General features: G+C 43.1%; 1 protein-coding gene across 1 annotated transcript in view; it reads left to right on the forward strand.

Annotated features, from left to right (window-relative positions):
• Positions 1-222: 222 nt before the first annotated feature.
• LOC146977878 (uncharacterized) overlaps positions 223-14,526 on the forward strand; it is a 92,397-nt gene continuing 78,093 nt past the window's right edge. The window contains exons 1-11 of the mRNA XM_085790527.1: positions 223-308; positions 1,577-1,627; positions 1,731-1,834; positions 4,589-6,608; positions 7,471-7,578; positions 8,049-8,162; positions 8,804-8,957; positions 9,097-9,289; positions 9,913-12,211; positions 13,228-13,350; positions 13,834-14,136. Of these exons, the coding sequence (XP_085646653.1) occupies positions 1,582-1,627; positions 1,731-1,834; positions 4,589-6,608; positions 7,471-7,578; positions 8,049-8,162; positions 8,804-8,957; positions 9,097-9,289; positions 9,913-12,211; positions 13,228-13,350; positions 13,834-14,136 (5,464 nt within the window). The 5' untranslated portion in view covers positions 223-308; positions 1,577-1,581. The remainder of the gene's footprint in view (positions 309-1,576; positions 1,628-1,730; positions 1,835-4,588; positions 6,609-7,470; positions 7,579-8,048; positions 8,163-8,803; positions 8,958-9,096; positions 9,290-9,912; positions 12,212-13,227; positions 13,351-13,833; positions 14,137-14,526) is intronic.

Raw genomic sequence — 14,526 nt, forward strand, 5'->3', positions numbered from 1 at the left:
CTTCCACCACTAGTTGTTGCACCGCTCCACGGGGACATGATGGCGGCGGGTCCTCATAAACCACACACACCCGTAGCTGTGTGTACCATTGCTGCTGCTCGCGGTCGAAGACTGTCTCGAAAGCTGATTGGCTGCCTCTGGAGCCAGCCGGTGACGTCGCGGGTCGACGATTGGACAGATTTGCCGGGACAGCGCTACGTCACCGTCACGTGGTCTGAGGGGGAAGGCGAAGGGAAGACAACATGGCTTCCTGAATGCTAGCAGCTGGAGCAGCTTTCTCAGCTCTGCAGCGGGATTTCACAGCGCAGGTAAACGTTGCTCTGCGCCAACACGTCGGGAATCTTTAAACCTCACGTATTTATGTCCGAATGAGCGGATGAACTCGTGTTAAAACGCTGCTAGCTTGTTAATCACTGGCTAGTTCATGTTAGCATGCTAGGACAACAGAGGAGCACCTGGATGTAAATAACAGGCAGTTCACAACAAACTGGACCTAGGTGTAAAACTTAAACACATAAAACCACAGAAACCACAGACTAGAGAAGAAACAACCCCCACTGCTGCTGTTTTACTGTTTGGTCTTAGTTTCAAAACCTATTCCTGTTCATGTGGCCCAAAGCGCGATGCTAGTAAGGTAAAGTGAAGCTTATTTAAAGGGGAACTATGCAAGTCTGGTCACTTTTCTGCTGTTTTGCTAACCCTCCTCCTGGCCATGTGCATTTGGCGAGAAAGCAATCAATAGAGCGGTACATAATGTTATATCTCATATATGATGTTACGACATGTATATTTTTGAAGTCTTATCTGTCATAAACAAGAAATGATGGGTTACGGGGTGTGTTTGTGTACGGAGAGCCTCTATTCTCCCTTGCAACAATTACATGTAATTTATTAAACCATCATAATTACAGTTTTAGTTATTACTCTGTGTATGTTTATGCTTGTTGTCATGCAACATAATGTAACATTTAAGTTTTTACCAGCCCTTAACCAAACATCGGCATCAGTAAATGTGTCAGGGAACTGCAGATACATTGCTTTATTAACCTTACTTTGTAGTAAAAAGGAACGACTCATCCTGTGGGGGTTCTGAGAAGTCTTAAAACACATTTTCTCTCAAAAATGTTTTAAATTTCTTTTACAAAGATCTTAAACAGAAGGAAGTAATGTGATTTATAAAATGTTTTTGTATACGTTTATCAAAAAGTGCCTAGAGAACTTGTTTCAGATGTGCATTGTTACATATCTTAACCTTAAATTAATAGTTTAAATTGTTTATTTCTTGTCCATTCTTCGCTGTTTATCCAGGGTCAGGTCATGTTTAAGTTATTTAGTTAGTTAAGTAATTAATGATATCACTGGGGATTATTATTGTCATATACACAATATAACTTGGAACACAAAGTCCATAACTGTATTAACTTGGTAATAATTGTAGGTCATATCCTCCTTATTGGTTTTCACTGTTACATTTAATCATTTCCACAGTTTGACAGATGCATGCAAGATGTAACTTTCATAGTCATTTACTTTCAAAGAACAAACAATGCATCTGTGTTTCTGTGAAATCTTCCAGGTGTAATGGAACAACAGAATCGACCTCCGACCTCTGACCCCTCTGTTAAAGGTCGGTGCTACATGTCTGTTATCGGTATATTAAATATGTTTCTGGTATTAGTCAGTGAGTCACTGCAGTAATCTGTCCTTTACCACCTATTTCTGTTCTGTAGGCAGCAAAGACTCGGATGTTCGTGATGTTCGAGAGTCTTTTGGTGGATCGAGCTCCTCAAACACAAATGTCGGTGCTACTTCATCGACAAAGTGGAATAAAAAGGTTTGTAACTGAAAACACATTCATGTGATGCTTTCACCAACTGTTTACACACTCTTGTGCTGTGGTATTACTATTACAAACATTTTAATGATTTTTTACACCTCTTCTATATGTGTGAATAAACGATTTAATTGAATATTATTATTAAAACACATATAAGCTGCTTCCATAAGATAAGCATACAGAAATACATAGGAACATTCCTGAATAGATTAGATAGCACTTATTAATAGGGATGTCACAATTAGGGTTGCAAAGAGGTGGAAAATTTCCAGTAAATTTCCGGTAAATTTCCAGAAACTTTCCATGGGAAGTTAAACTGGGGAATTTTGGAAATATTCCAAATTGGAAACTTCCTATGGGAATTATTGGGAATTTATAGGAATTAACTGGGAATTGGGGGTAATTTAAACAAACTGTATCATATCTAGGGTTGCAAAGGGGCAGAAAATTTCCAGTAAATTTCCAGAAACTTTCCGTGGGAAGTTAAGCTGGGGAATTTTGGAAATATTCCAAATTGGAAACTTCCTATGGGAATTATTGGGAATTTATAGGAATTAACTGGAAATTGGGGGTAATTTAAACAAACTGTATCATTATGGGAATTAACTGGAAATTGGGGGTAATTTAAACAAACTGTATCATATCTAAACATAAATGTAAATTTTTGTGCTGTCATGAGCAGACGTCCATGCAAAATAATACAATTAAAAACAAACACGACATTTCAACAGATTTATTTGTGAGTAGAACTTTATCAAGTTTTAATTCTTGTATGAACAATCAATTATTTTACTGAACAACAAAAACATGAATGTTGAGTAAAATGTTACCATGTTACCCCCCCCCCCCCGCAAGTTCCCTGTTATAGGGCCAACCTGCAATTTTGTAAATTTCGGATTTATTCCCGTTTATTCCCATATATTCCCATTAATTCCCATTAATTCCCATATATTCCCGTTAATTCCCATGGAAAACTTCCAACTTTGAAAATTCCCAAAATTTTGCAACCCTAGTCACGATTATAAATTTTCTTGGTACAATTATTGTAATAGAAATAAACACAGTATTACGATTATCATGATTATTATGCATTAATTGTGTAAAATCAAATATAGTCAAAATATAATTAAATTACTCGCTGTTTACACAAAATATCTCAAGTATCTATTAATATATGACCAATTATTAATCCCCAGGGGAAATGTTTGAAATATTCAGGTCATAAATTGTCATCTATACCAAATGTTTGCGTTCATTCGTTTCGTATTGTTTTTTTGTGTTGTTTTAAATACAAATGACACACTAACATTTAAATTCCTACCAACTCAATGTTACGTATGTTAAACAGACTTAGTATCTGTGCATTTACTTTTATTTGGCGCAGATATGCTGATATGTTTCCATCATCTTTTTTTGAAAGTCACGGTGTTTAGGAATCTTTAGGATTAATTAATTGTGGCGTTTAATACCGCGATTAATTGTGAAAACAAGTAATGGTGACATCCCTACTTATTAATGGAACTTATTTATTTATGCATTTCAATATTTTTGATTGATATCTTTATTTCGATCATGTAAACGACAATGTAAAAAAAAAAAAAAAAAAAAGATAAAATAATAATATAATAAGGAAATAAGTGAACAGCAAAAATGTATACACAAAAAAAGTCTCATAAGCAACGCAGTTTACATGAGTGAAAAGGAGCAGGAAGAAGTATAAACTTATCAAATCCTACCCCGATCATTTTAACTATATGTTCTAATTAAACATTTTACACATTACACATTTTAATCCAAATAGTAAGTAAGCAAACACCTTGTGTGAATTATTAAACGTAGCTCTGGAGAATCATTTCTTTATGTCTCTTTTTAAACATGATTACACTCCAAATGTTTTTGATTTCAGTACTCACATTATTCCACAGTTTTACTCCACAAATGGTGAAACAGAAACTTTTCTTTGTTGTGCGAGCTCTACCAACCTTTACATTTGATTTCTCTCTTAAATCATAACCTTGCTCTCTTTCATGAAACATTCTCTGAATATTTCTTGGTAGCAGATAGTTCCTTGCTTTATATAATACTTATATATATATATTTATATATATATATAAGTATATATATATGTATATATATATATATATATATATTTTGGCCTGTACTGTGTATATATATATATATATATATATATATATATATATATATATATATATATATATATATATATACAGGTCAAAAGTTTGGACACACTCGATGCATTTCCTTTATTTTCATGACTATTTACATTGTAGATTCTCAGTGAAATTCCACTAATGAACCTGACAAGGCAACACCACCTGTGAAGTGAAAACCATGTTCAGGTCAGGTTCACCTCTTGAAGCTCATCAAGAGAAGCCAAGAGTGTGCAAAGCAGTAATCAGAGCAAAGGGGGGCTACTCTGAAGAAACTAGAACTGGTGGGGGCAGAGATAGAGGAGGAGGAGGAGGAAGGAGAGGAAGAAGAAAAGAAGAAAGAGAAGACAAAGAAGAAAAGACGTGTTTTCAGTTATTTCACACTTTTTTGTTAATTCCACATGTGTTCATTCATAGTTTTGGTGCCTTCAGTGAGAATAAAGGAAACACATTGAATGAGAAGGTGTGTCCCAACTTTTGGCCTGTACTGTAAATATATACTGCTTATATAAACATTTCCTCTTTTATTTATTTAGGTTTTTCTGTGTACTGGTATAAAATGTCTTGTCTGTGTTTCCAGTTGGAGGACTCGGCAGCTTTCAGCAGCGACCAGTCCTGGACCGATGATGATGATGATAATGATGCTGAAGCGCCCGGGCCGAGCCTCGACAGCGACAGATTCACCGACATCAACACTCAGCTGGGTTTTAAGGACAAGTTGCCTTTGCCTGAGTTCGACTCGTGTCAGGAGGCGTCGGGTTCCTTCGTGGAGGAGGAGGAGGAAGCTACTTTGACCTCTGACGATGACGACGGTTCAGAGGAAGAGTACGTACCGAGCGGCAGCGGTAGTTCGGAGGAAGAGTACGTACCGAGCCGCGGTGGTTCAGATGAAGAGTCTGTAGCCAGCGACGGGTCAGAAGAAGAGGACGTACGCAGTCGTGGTTCACGGAAAAACAATGTACCGAGTGGTGATTCAGATTCAGAGGACGAACCCGGCGGAGATAAACACACGTCCACACCGACATCTTACACCAGAAACAACTATTGTTACGTTTGTGGGAAAGGAGTTGCTAAATTTGCTCGGCATCTTCTGAGGCACGTGAAGAGGGACGCCGAAGCCGCCGAAGCTCTCGCTTTGCCCAAATGCTCCAAGGAGCGTAAAGTGGCGCTGGAGCGGCTACGAAACCGAGGAAACTACAACCACAACCAGGAGGTGCTGCGGAGGAACAGCGGGGAGTTGAAACTGAAAGTCCAACGAAGGTCGAGCATGTCGGTTAACGCGACGGTGATGCACTGTCTTTACTGTAAAGGATTGTTTAACCGTAAGCACATGCGGCTCCACATGTACAAATGCCGCTACAGGGAACGGTTGATGTCTGAAACGGAGAACGAGTCGAACGCGGCGAGAGAGCTCACTCCTCTAGAGTCCCGCTTCTCCAGAGAACTTCCCTCGGGCATGTGGAAGCTGCTGTCGACCATGAAACGCGACCAGGTTTCTCTCGTGGTGCAAAACGACTTCCTGATGCTGCAGCTGACTCAGCATCTGATGGAGAAGCACGGCAGCGACGAGAATAAACACGACTACATCCGACAGAAACTGAGGCAGATGGGCCGAGTGCTGCTGGCGCTGCAGGACAAATCCATCATGAGCTTCGAGGACGCCGTCACACACAGGAACTTCCACACGGTGGCGAAGACGGTGAAGAACATGGTCGATGCCGACTCCAAGAAGCAGGACGATGCGTTGACAATCGGACGCTCGCTGGAGAAACTGTGCAAGGTCGTCCTGAAAGAGACGACCAGCAGAGGGCAGGAGGGGGACGCCAGGGCGTTCCTGAGGTTGTACAGAAAGGAATGGAGCGAGCTCGTCTCCCCGGGCGGGAAAGGTCCGTCCACCACGGCGACGTTCATGCTCGACCTGCAGACCTTCTACAGCTACCTGGAGAAGAAGTCGGCGTCGGCGTCCGTGGAGCTGAAGACGCAGGACGACAGGCAGGCGTACGGCTCGCTCTGCAGGGCGACGCTCACGCAGCTGTTCGTGTTGAACAAAGGCGAAGCCGCGGTGTCGAGGATGACCCTGAAGTCCTTCGAGGAAACGGACGCCGAGGCTCAGACGTCGTCCAGACACTTCATCAGGATAAACATCCAGAGGAAAGCAGGTCGGTCTGTAGCCGTGCTGCTGACCTCTGACCTGGTCCACGCGCTGACGCTGCTCGTTACGAAGCGGAGTCGGTGCGGTGTGCACGAAGACAACCCCTTCCTGTTTGCAAAGCCAGACCTGTCTGCTTCCAGCTGCTACAACGGAGAGGACTGCGTCACGGTTTTTTCAAACCTGTGTCGTGCGAAGAACCCGCGGAACCTCCGGTCGGCTCAGTTTCGGGGACGAGGAGCCAGAGTTTTCCACATCCTCAGCCTGGAGAACAGGGAGCTCCGGGACCTGGCCAAACTCCTGGGTCACGACATCCGGGCCGACAGGGATCATTACCGCTCAGCCGAGGCGGCCGAGGAGCTGGCCAAGATCTCAGAGCTCATTCTGGCCAGGAAGAAGGGTTCTCTGGAAAACTACAAAGGAAAGTCTCTGGATGAGGTCGAGATCCAAAGTGAGTGTCCACATGAACACACCTTAAAGGGCAACTTCGTTTTTTTTCAACCTGGGCCCTGTTTTCATATGTTTTTCTGTATATGTGAGTGATGGATAATACTTTTATTGAGGTGGCTGCAGTATTGAGCCGGGCAGGCAGCCTGCAGCCCAGCTAACGCTCTTCAACCGGGCAAGTGGCTCCCGTCAAAGTTCGCCCTATAAACCTGCATTTTTTTCACACTGAAGGGCTCAGATAGTTACAATGAGTGTCCCACAACATACTAGAGAGTAGAAATGAACGTAATAGTCGCTACCTTTAGCTGGAGGTCGCTGTTTGCTGTGATCTGTGTCCAAATCTCACCACGCCAGAAATCTCGTTCTGAAATCTCATGATAACTCGCGGCAAAACACCGGTGGGGAATAGCTAGGCTACTGTTACCTGACTGAGGAGAAGAGAGACGACCGGAGAATTTACAAATTAACAACAAAATGTTGGGCTGCTCTTCGCACAGCTTTCACAGAGCTAAAGGTAGAGACCATGGATGTATTATATATAGAGACATACGTTCATTTCTCCTTTCTAGTATGTTGTGGGACACTCATTGTAACTATCTGAGCCTGTCAGTGTGAAAAAAATTCAGGTTTATAGGGCGAACTTTGACTGAGCCACTTGCCCCGTGGAAGAGCGTTAGCTGGGCTGCAGGCTGCCTGTCCGGCTCAATACTGCAGCCACCTCAATAAAAGTATTATCCATCACTCACATATACAGAAAAACATATGAAAACAGGGCCCAGGTTGAAAAAAACCAAAGTTGCCCTTTAATGTTCAGTCAAATAAACACTGATTGAACCACACACACCCTGTTTCTGTCTTTATTCAAGATGAACTGGAGCCAGATGTGGAGCAGGACGACGCTGAATCCTCTGGAGCTGAAGACGATGACGACGACAACGAATCAGAAGAAGAATCAGCTTCACACCAGCAGGACGGTGCGTGTCTTTGATTTAGAAGATAACAGATGGTTTTATGAACTGAACTAAAACGGCATAAATCAAATAAACCACAGGAAGCACGAGGAAGTGATGGAAATGTGATAAAATACAGCACAAGTCAGACAGAAACATCAGTTATCTGTTGTTTGAAGCGTCAAGTTGTAAATCAAGACATTTTAATCATCATAACAGTAAAAAAGAAGGTCAAGGTCAGAGGTCAATGGAAAATATGTAAAATGTGAAATATTTAATGTCTTATTTAGTTTTAGTTTCAGGTGCATTTTCCCAGTAAATACGTCACTTCACATGTAACAAATCCAACACCAGAGAGGTGAATTAACTCTTTCACGGCCATTTACAGCTGCTGCATTGAATAAACTTGCACATTATGTTCTTATATTGTGTCCAATCTGCCTAAATGGAAATAGCATTAATTAAAAAGCTGATATGTTTTAATAACTTTCCAGATGAAGAGGAGGGACGAGACAAGCGGCCGAGTCCTGACGAAGACGCCCTGCGGCACATCAGGTCTGAACGTGACCGACACTTCCTGCACGAGAAGTTCATCAGCTCCTTTAAAGGTCGGTGCTGCATGAATGAATTGAATGAATGAATTTATATTTATTTATGTGTCGTGCACCAATTAAGGCGCCCAGCCTATAAGGGCTTACAAGACACATTATCATCATATTTAGACACCAAACAAAATCATCAGAGCACAAACAAAACCAAACAGAAACAAAAACCACATGGAATTCACATCAATAATTCACTTTTTCTTTTTGACCAGGCACTTTTTATGAAAGTAGCTCTAGTAAAGACTTCTTTTCTGAAGAACCATTCCAACTTTACCTCATCATCAATCCAAAACAACTCAGGCTTCACATTTTGCATTTTCTGAAACAAAAACTGCCTGTTCTGGCTTCGTCATATAACGGACAATGAAACACAAAATGCTGCAGCTGCTACGTCGCTGTTCATCTATGATGTGAAACTATGAGACACTTGGCAGCGAAATGTATTACCCCGGGCTCAGTGTGCAGTTTGAGATAACTTTTCCTCATTTTCTGCTACTTCACATAAAACATTTGTATTTTTAATGAAGTCTTTTGTTTTGAAATTAAGAGTGAATCAAACCACAATAAAGACTTGACTTTTGTTTAAAGGTCTAAACATTTCTGTTTTCTAATAATAACAACCTGGTCTTGTTTTGTGTTTCTAGGTCGAGGTGTGTTCACCAAGGAGCCCATTGAAAAATCCGCCTTCGTTGTTGAATATCGGGGAGAAATCGCAGCTCATAAACACACCCGGAGGAAAAGAAGCGATTGTTTAAACGATTATTTGTTTGACTTCTACTGGGGTGGAAGAAACTGGAGGTGAGTTTACTGGCTAAGTTTCAGTTCGGTTATTTACAAGATCATGTTGAGATGAAATACCTTTAGTCTCTGATGAATATATAGAATGTAAATGGATGTTGAAATAGATTTAAAAACAATATCTGTGTCTTTCCTGCAGTGTTAATGCCACTGAGGAGGACGGGAGCCTCGGGAGACTCGTGAACGACGATCACAGAAGTCCCAACTGTGTGATGAAGAAGGTCGAATGTGAGGGGACGCCTCACCTCTGCCTGTTCGCACGCAGGAAAATCTTTCAAGGCGAAGAGATAACCTACAACTACGGGGACTCGTCGTACGACTGGCGCACAAATGTAGGTTTGTCCTCGGCAAGTTTGACCAGATTTTGTTTTGGGATATTTGTCTTTGTTTTTGTCCAGTAATGTTGCAAATATTGAACTCAGGCTGTGTGAGTAACAGGAGGAAATACTCTCAAACTATCCTCAACCTAGTGTCAACAAAGTAAAGATGAGTTTAACTGGAAAGTGGAATATTTAGTGTGTGTAATGCATCTTAAATACCTTCAAATAAACAGTTTTGAATCAAAGAAAAACAGTCAAAATACTCCTTAAACATGGTGGATGAGCTAAGACTCAACCAGTCAGAGAAAGCGAAAAGTTCATGAACCTTTTAAACCCAACATCCCTTTGATCAGGGACTTTTTGAGGGTAATATATACATACAGTATACAGTATATATAAATATATATAATATACTATATACAATAACCCCTGGTTTCTGAGGTTTAAACACATATTGTTCCTCAGAAAGTTTCTGAAACAAATCTTCTATGTAAACACTGAGTAGTGAAGTCAACCCCCTCCTGTGTGAAGAGGAACTTGACCATAAACCTGCATATATAATAATAACACGGTAGAAGAACAGAACTGGACTGTTCAGTGTTTGGTTTTGTTAAACAACCTGTTCTTGATTTCAGATCCTCTCCAAGGACAGACGAAGTGGTTTTACCACACGTCAGAAATCGTTGAGCGCTGCAGCACCGGTTTCTTCTGACAGCGACAATGTTGATGCTGAGGAAGAGGACGGCGACTCCAGCGCAGACGAAGCCCCCGTCAAAGAGCACAGCCCCCACTACAGAAGCAAGAATTATTGCTACGTGTGCGGGAAAGGTTTTGCGAAACTCCTCCGTCACTTACTCACCCACAGGTACGAGGAGGCCGAGGTCGCTCAGCTGTTCGCCACGCGCAAGGGCTCCAAGGAGAGGAAGCAGTTCATGAGCACGTTACGAAACAGAGGGAACTACAAACACAATCAGGAGGTTTTGAGGACTCAGGTTGGAGAGCTGAAGCTGAGCACACGAGCCCGAAAGACGCCCACCCCTGCTAAACCCGCCCATGCTATCTGTATGCATTGTAAAGGCACGTATTCTCGCAAGTCCATGTGGCGACATTTGAAAGTGTGTCCTGTGAAGAATCCCTCGACTCCAGCGGGTTGCAGGAATACGATCTTATCTTTCGTTGCTGGTTCAGTGCTGGCAGACCCCCAGGAAATGCCAGCAGAGGTGAACAAGATGTTGGAGAAGCTGAAGGACGACGATGTGACATCTGTAGTTTTGTCCGATCCTTGTATCAGGCAGCTGGCTCACTGCTTGCTCCTCATGGCCAAAACGAATGACAGCACAGATCAAATCAACCAGAATCTGAGGCTGGTGGGACGACTCCTGGTCAATCTGAGGGAGAAGTCGATAAACAGCATGGAGGAGGCCGTCAAAACCGAAAACTTCAGCAAACTGGTCGAAGGTGTCCGAGAAATGGCCGGTTATAACGAGGAGACCAAGACCTGCGGCAAACCGTCCCTGATACTGAAGCTGGGACAAATGCTCAAGAAGATTAGCAACATCCGATACGGCAAGACTCTGAAAGACGAGGCCGACGAAGAGACGGTCAAAGAAGCCGAGGCTTTTATGAAGTTGTGTGCGGAGGAGTGGACCGCGCGCTCCTCGAGGCAAACGACTATAATCAAGCCTCAGACCGTAGCGTTCACGCAGGATGTGCAGAGCTTCTACAAGTGCATGGAGGAGACGATGGCGTCCGCGGTTAAAAGCCTGACGCTGTACGAGAGCCCTCCGGTCTACACGGCGCTTCTCAGAGTCACGGTTGCACTGGTGTCCCTCTTTAACAAAGGGTCGTCTGACATTTCTAAAATCACCGTCCAGGCCTTCAACGACCGGGAGGAGGTTGAACTTCCTGCAGACGCTGCTGCCAACGCTGCTGCCGCTGACGCCAATTCTGCTGATGCTACCGCCAGTGCTGTTGCTGACACTAACGCCACCTTTCCCGCCAATGCTGCAACTGACACCAATGCTGCCACTGCTGCCGCCAATGCTGACACCAATGTTGCCGCCATTGCCGCCAATGCTGACACCAATGCTGCCGCCAATGCTGACACCAATGTTGCCGCCATTGCCGCCAATGCTGCCGCCAATGCTGACACCAATGTTGCCGCCAATGTTGACGCCAATGCTGCCGCCATTGCCGCCAATGTTGACGCCAATGCTGCCGCCAATGTTGACGCCAATGCTGACACCAATGCTGCCGCCATTGCCGCCAATGTTGACGCCAATGCTGCCGCCATTGCCGCCAATGTTGACGCCAATTCTGCCGCCAATGCTGACGCCAATTCTGCCAATGCTGTCACCATTGCTGCCAATGTTGACGCCAATTCTGCCAATGCTGTCGCCAATGCCGCCACTGCTGCCGGTCAGTTTGAGCGGATTCTGTCCAAGCGATACAGGAAGTTCAACATCATCATCAAGACTGGCAGAAAACGTGCCGATAAGAAACTTGTTCTCACGTTGACGCCGGAGCTGCTCGCCGCGATAGAGCTGCTTGTGAGCAAGAGAAAAACTTGCGGCGTGCACGAACGCAACCCTTTCTTGTTCGCTGGAGCCGTGAGCGTGGCCACGAGCGTCTTGCGGGAGCAGACGTGCATCAGAATCTTTACATCTCGGTGCGAAGCCAAGAGCGAAGCGAGCCTCAGGTCTGCGTTTTTTCGAGAGAACATTGGGAGAATTTTCCAAATCCTCACCCTCACAAACGAGCAGCTCAAGGAACTCGCCAAAGTGCTGGGCCGCGACATTAAAACCGACCAGGAGCACTACCGGACACCTGAGGCGGCGGTCGACGTCGCCAAGATCTCGGAGCTGCTCTCGGCGATGGAGGACGGATCCCTGGAGAGATTCGAAGGGAAGACGTTCGAGGAAATTGAGATTCCAGGTTTGTGATACGTCCAGAAGCTGATCTGTTTAGTCCGGTGAACTCGATCACTGATCACAAGTCTTTAACTTCATAAAGTCACAAAAAAAAATCTGGTAAAATCAATTGAATCTTTCTGAGGATAATCAGAAATTGAACAGAAGTTTGGAGGGATGTCCAACCATCAATTAAAGCAGAAGTAAGCGATCCGGTGGTTTTGGCTAATGCTGCGTTCCAGGCAGGCTTTTGAAACCATAAATTACAGCTTCAAGTCACGACTTAGGACTTTGTAGCGTTCCAGGCAACACACTCGTGTTTCTCCGACCTGTTTTACCTGTGAAAGTCACTATAACGGCCACTCGTAACTTCCGACCCGTGAACTTGTACCAGATCGAACTGGTACCACTTCACAGGTCGGAAAAACACGAGTTACGGGTTGCCTTGAACGCACCATAACTTCTTGTCAGCCGATGGAGTTAGCAGCTCCAGCCCTCGTCATGGATCTATTGGTCCTCGTCCCCACGTCACCACATTCAGGCGCATCCCTTGGCTGCACACACAGAGAGGACTGCCCCTTTATGCCATTCTCTCTCCTCATTGGTCTCAATTGGTTTTCTCCTGGGCTCAGAGCAGAGCAGAGTGACTGACAGACCCGTGTTTCAGACCAAACACTCTATAGAAGTGATTGCTGTCGGAAGATACAACTATTTAAGACTTATATTAACACAAAAATATCGCCTACTTCTGCTTTAAAAGTTAAAAACCTTTAAATAACAGTGTTATTGTCACTGAACTGTTATTGGAAGTAAAGCAGAGAGTGTTATCAGGCTGTAGTGATCAATGCACAGAAACCAGACAGAGATCAGTGACCAAAGTTTATTTTTGAGTGTTGTGGTTCAGTTTTAATCAGCTGTTCATCCCCATTTCTGGGTTTCCTGACCATCACCATTTATATTAACTGTCTAATTGCTCTACTGAAAGTCTACTCATTGCTCTTGTTTTGATAAACGTGTACTGTGTTGTGCTTTGACTTGAAGATGAAGTGCAGCCGTACGTGAAGCAGGACGATCCTAAGGAGGCTGAAGAGGCTGAAGAGGCCGGGGAGCCTGAAGTTGTTGAAGAGGAAGAGGAAGATGCAGAGAGCTCTGTGAAGCTGAGCGGTAACTAATGAACACACAAACAGCAGACAAGATCAGCCACTAATAAATCTGAATTTAGACAGAAAGTTTGAATGTTTTCAAAGACTGTGTTGCATTTAAAGGCGTCGGAAACGTTGAAACTCAGTGCAGACCTCTTCTACGTCATTAATTACCATGCAATCAATGAGATTACCTGTTTAAATCAAATAGAATACAATACAATGCATTTGTTAAGAAATTGGAAAGTGAAGAGAAACACTTGAGGATGTTTATTGAGACGTAGTGAACTAAACTAAAAAAGAAAAAAACAACAAAAAAAGCAGGTAAAATTTGTAATTTCAAGATTATTATCAAAGGGCAACATTAAAATGATAAAACACTGTAACATTTTGTTTTTCTGAGCTTTACAGAGAGTTACATTACATTGTGCATTGAGCTGTAAATACTTAAAGTCTTAATGCTCTTCTTACATCATGTCTCTGTCTCTGTCCTCCTCCTCCTCAGAGGCTTTACTCTTATTACCTGAAAGAAAGAAAAGAGGCCGGAAGAGGAAGAAGAAGAGTGAGGATGAAGAGCCGCAGCCGAACGACAAGAAAACTGACGAAGAAAAGTCTGAGAAGAAAATCAAAACACCTGAGGAGACGCTGTCCTGCAAATTCAGCGACAACGAAGACATGGGCTTTGACATGGACGTCTTCGATGACGACGAGGACGACGTCAGAAATGAGAGCTACGGATCAGGAGCGACGGCGGAGAGGACAGAGCACAAAGATCCTAAAGAAGCAGAGAGCTCTGTGAAGCTGAGCGGTAACTAATGAACACACTAACAACAAACTAAATCACACACTAATAAATACGTGTTGAGTTTAAAGGCGTTGGAAACTTTGAAACTCAGTTCAGACCTACTCTATGACATTAATTACCATGAGATCCTGTGTCTCAATGAGTTTAATTTAAGTGCATTTATAAAGAAATTGGAAGGTGAAGAGAAACATTTGAGTTTATTTACAAGAGAATTAGTAATACACATATTTGAAAGGAATAACAGGGATAATCATAATTTATATGGAGCCTCATTAAAGGACAATTCCAGGCGAATTCAACTCTGGGCTGTATTTTCCTATCATTTTAGGTCTAAAAGAAGAAATCTGAAGGTTTTCAGTTTAATGTCTCCTGTTTTGCGGTAGTTGCGCCTGG

This window comes from Trachurus japonicus, chromosome 11, assembly GCF_045865225.1.
Source record: "Trachurus japonicus isolate A0001 chromosome 11, Traja_1.0".
NCBI classification, from domain to species: domain Eukaryota; kingdom Metazoa; phylum Chordata; class Actinopteri; order Carangiformes; family Carangidae; genus Trachurus; species Trachurus japonicus.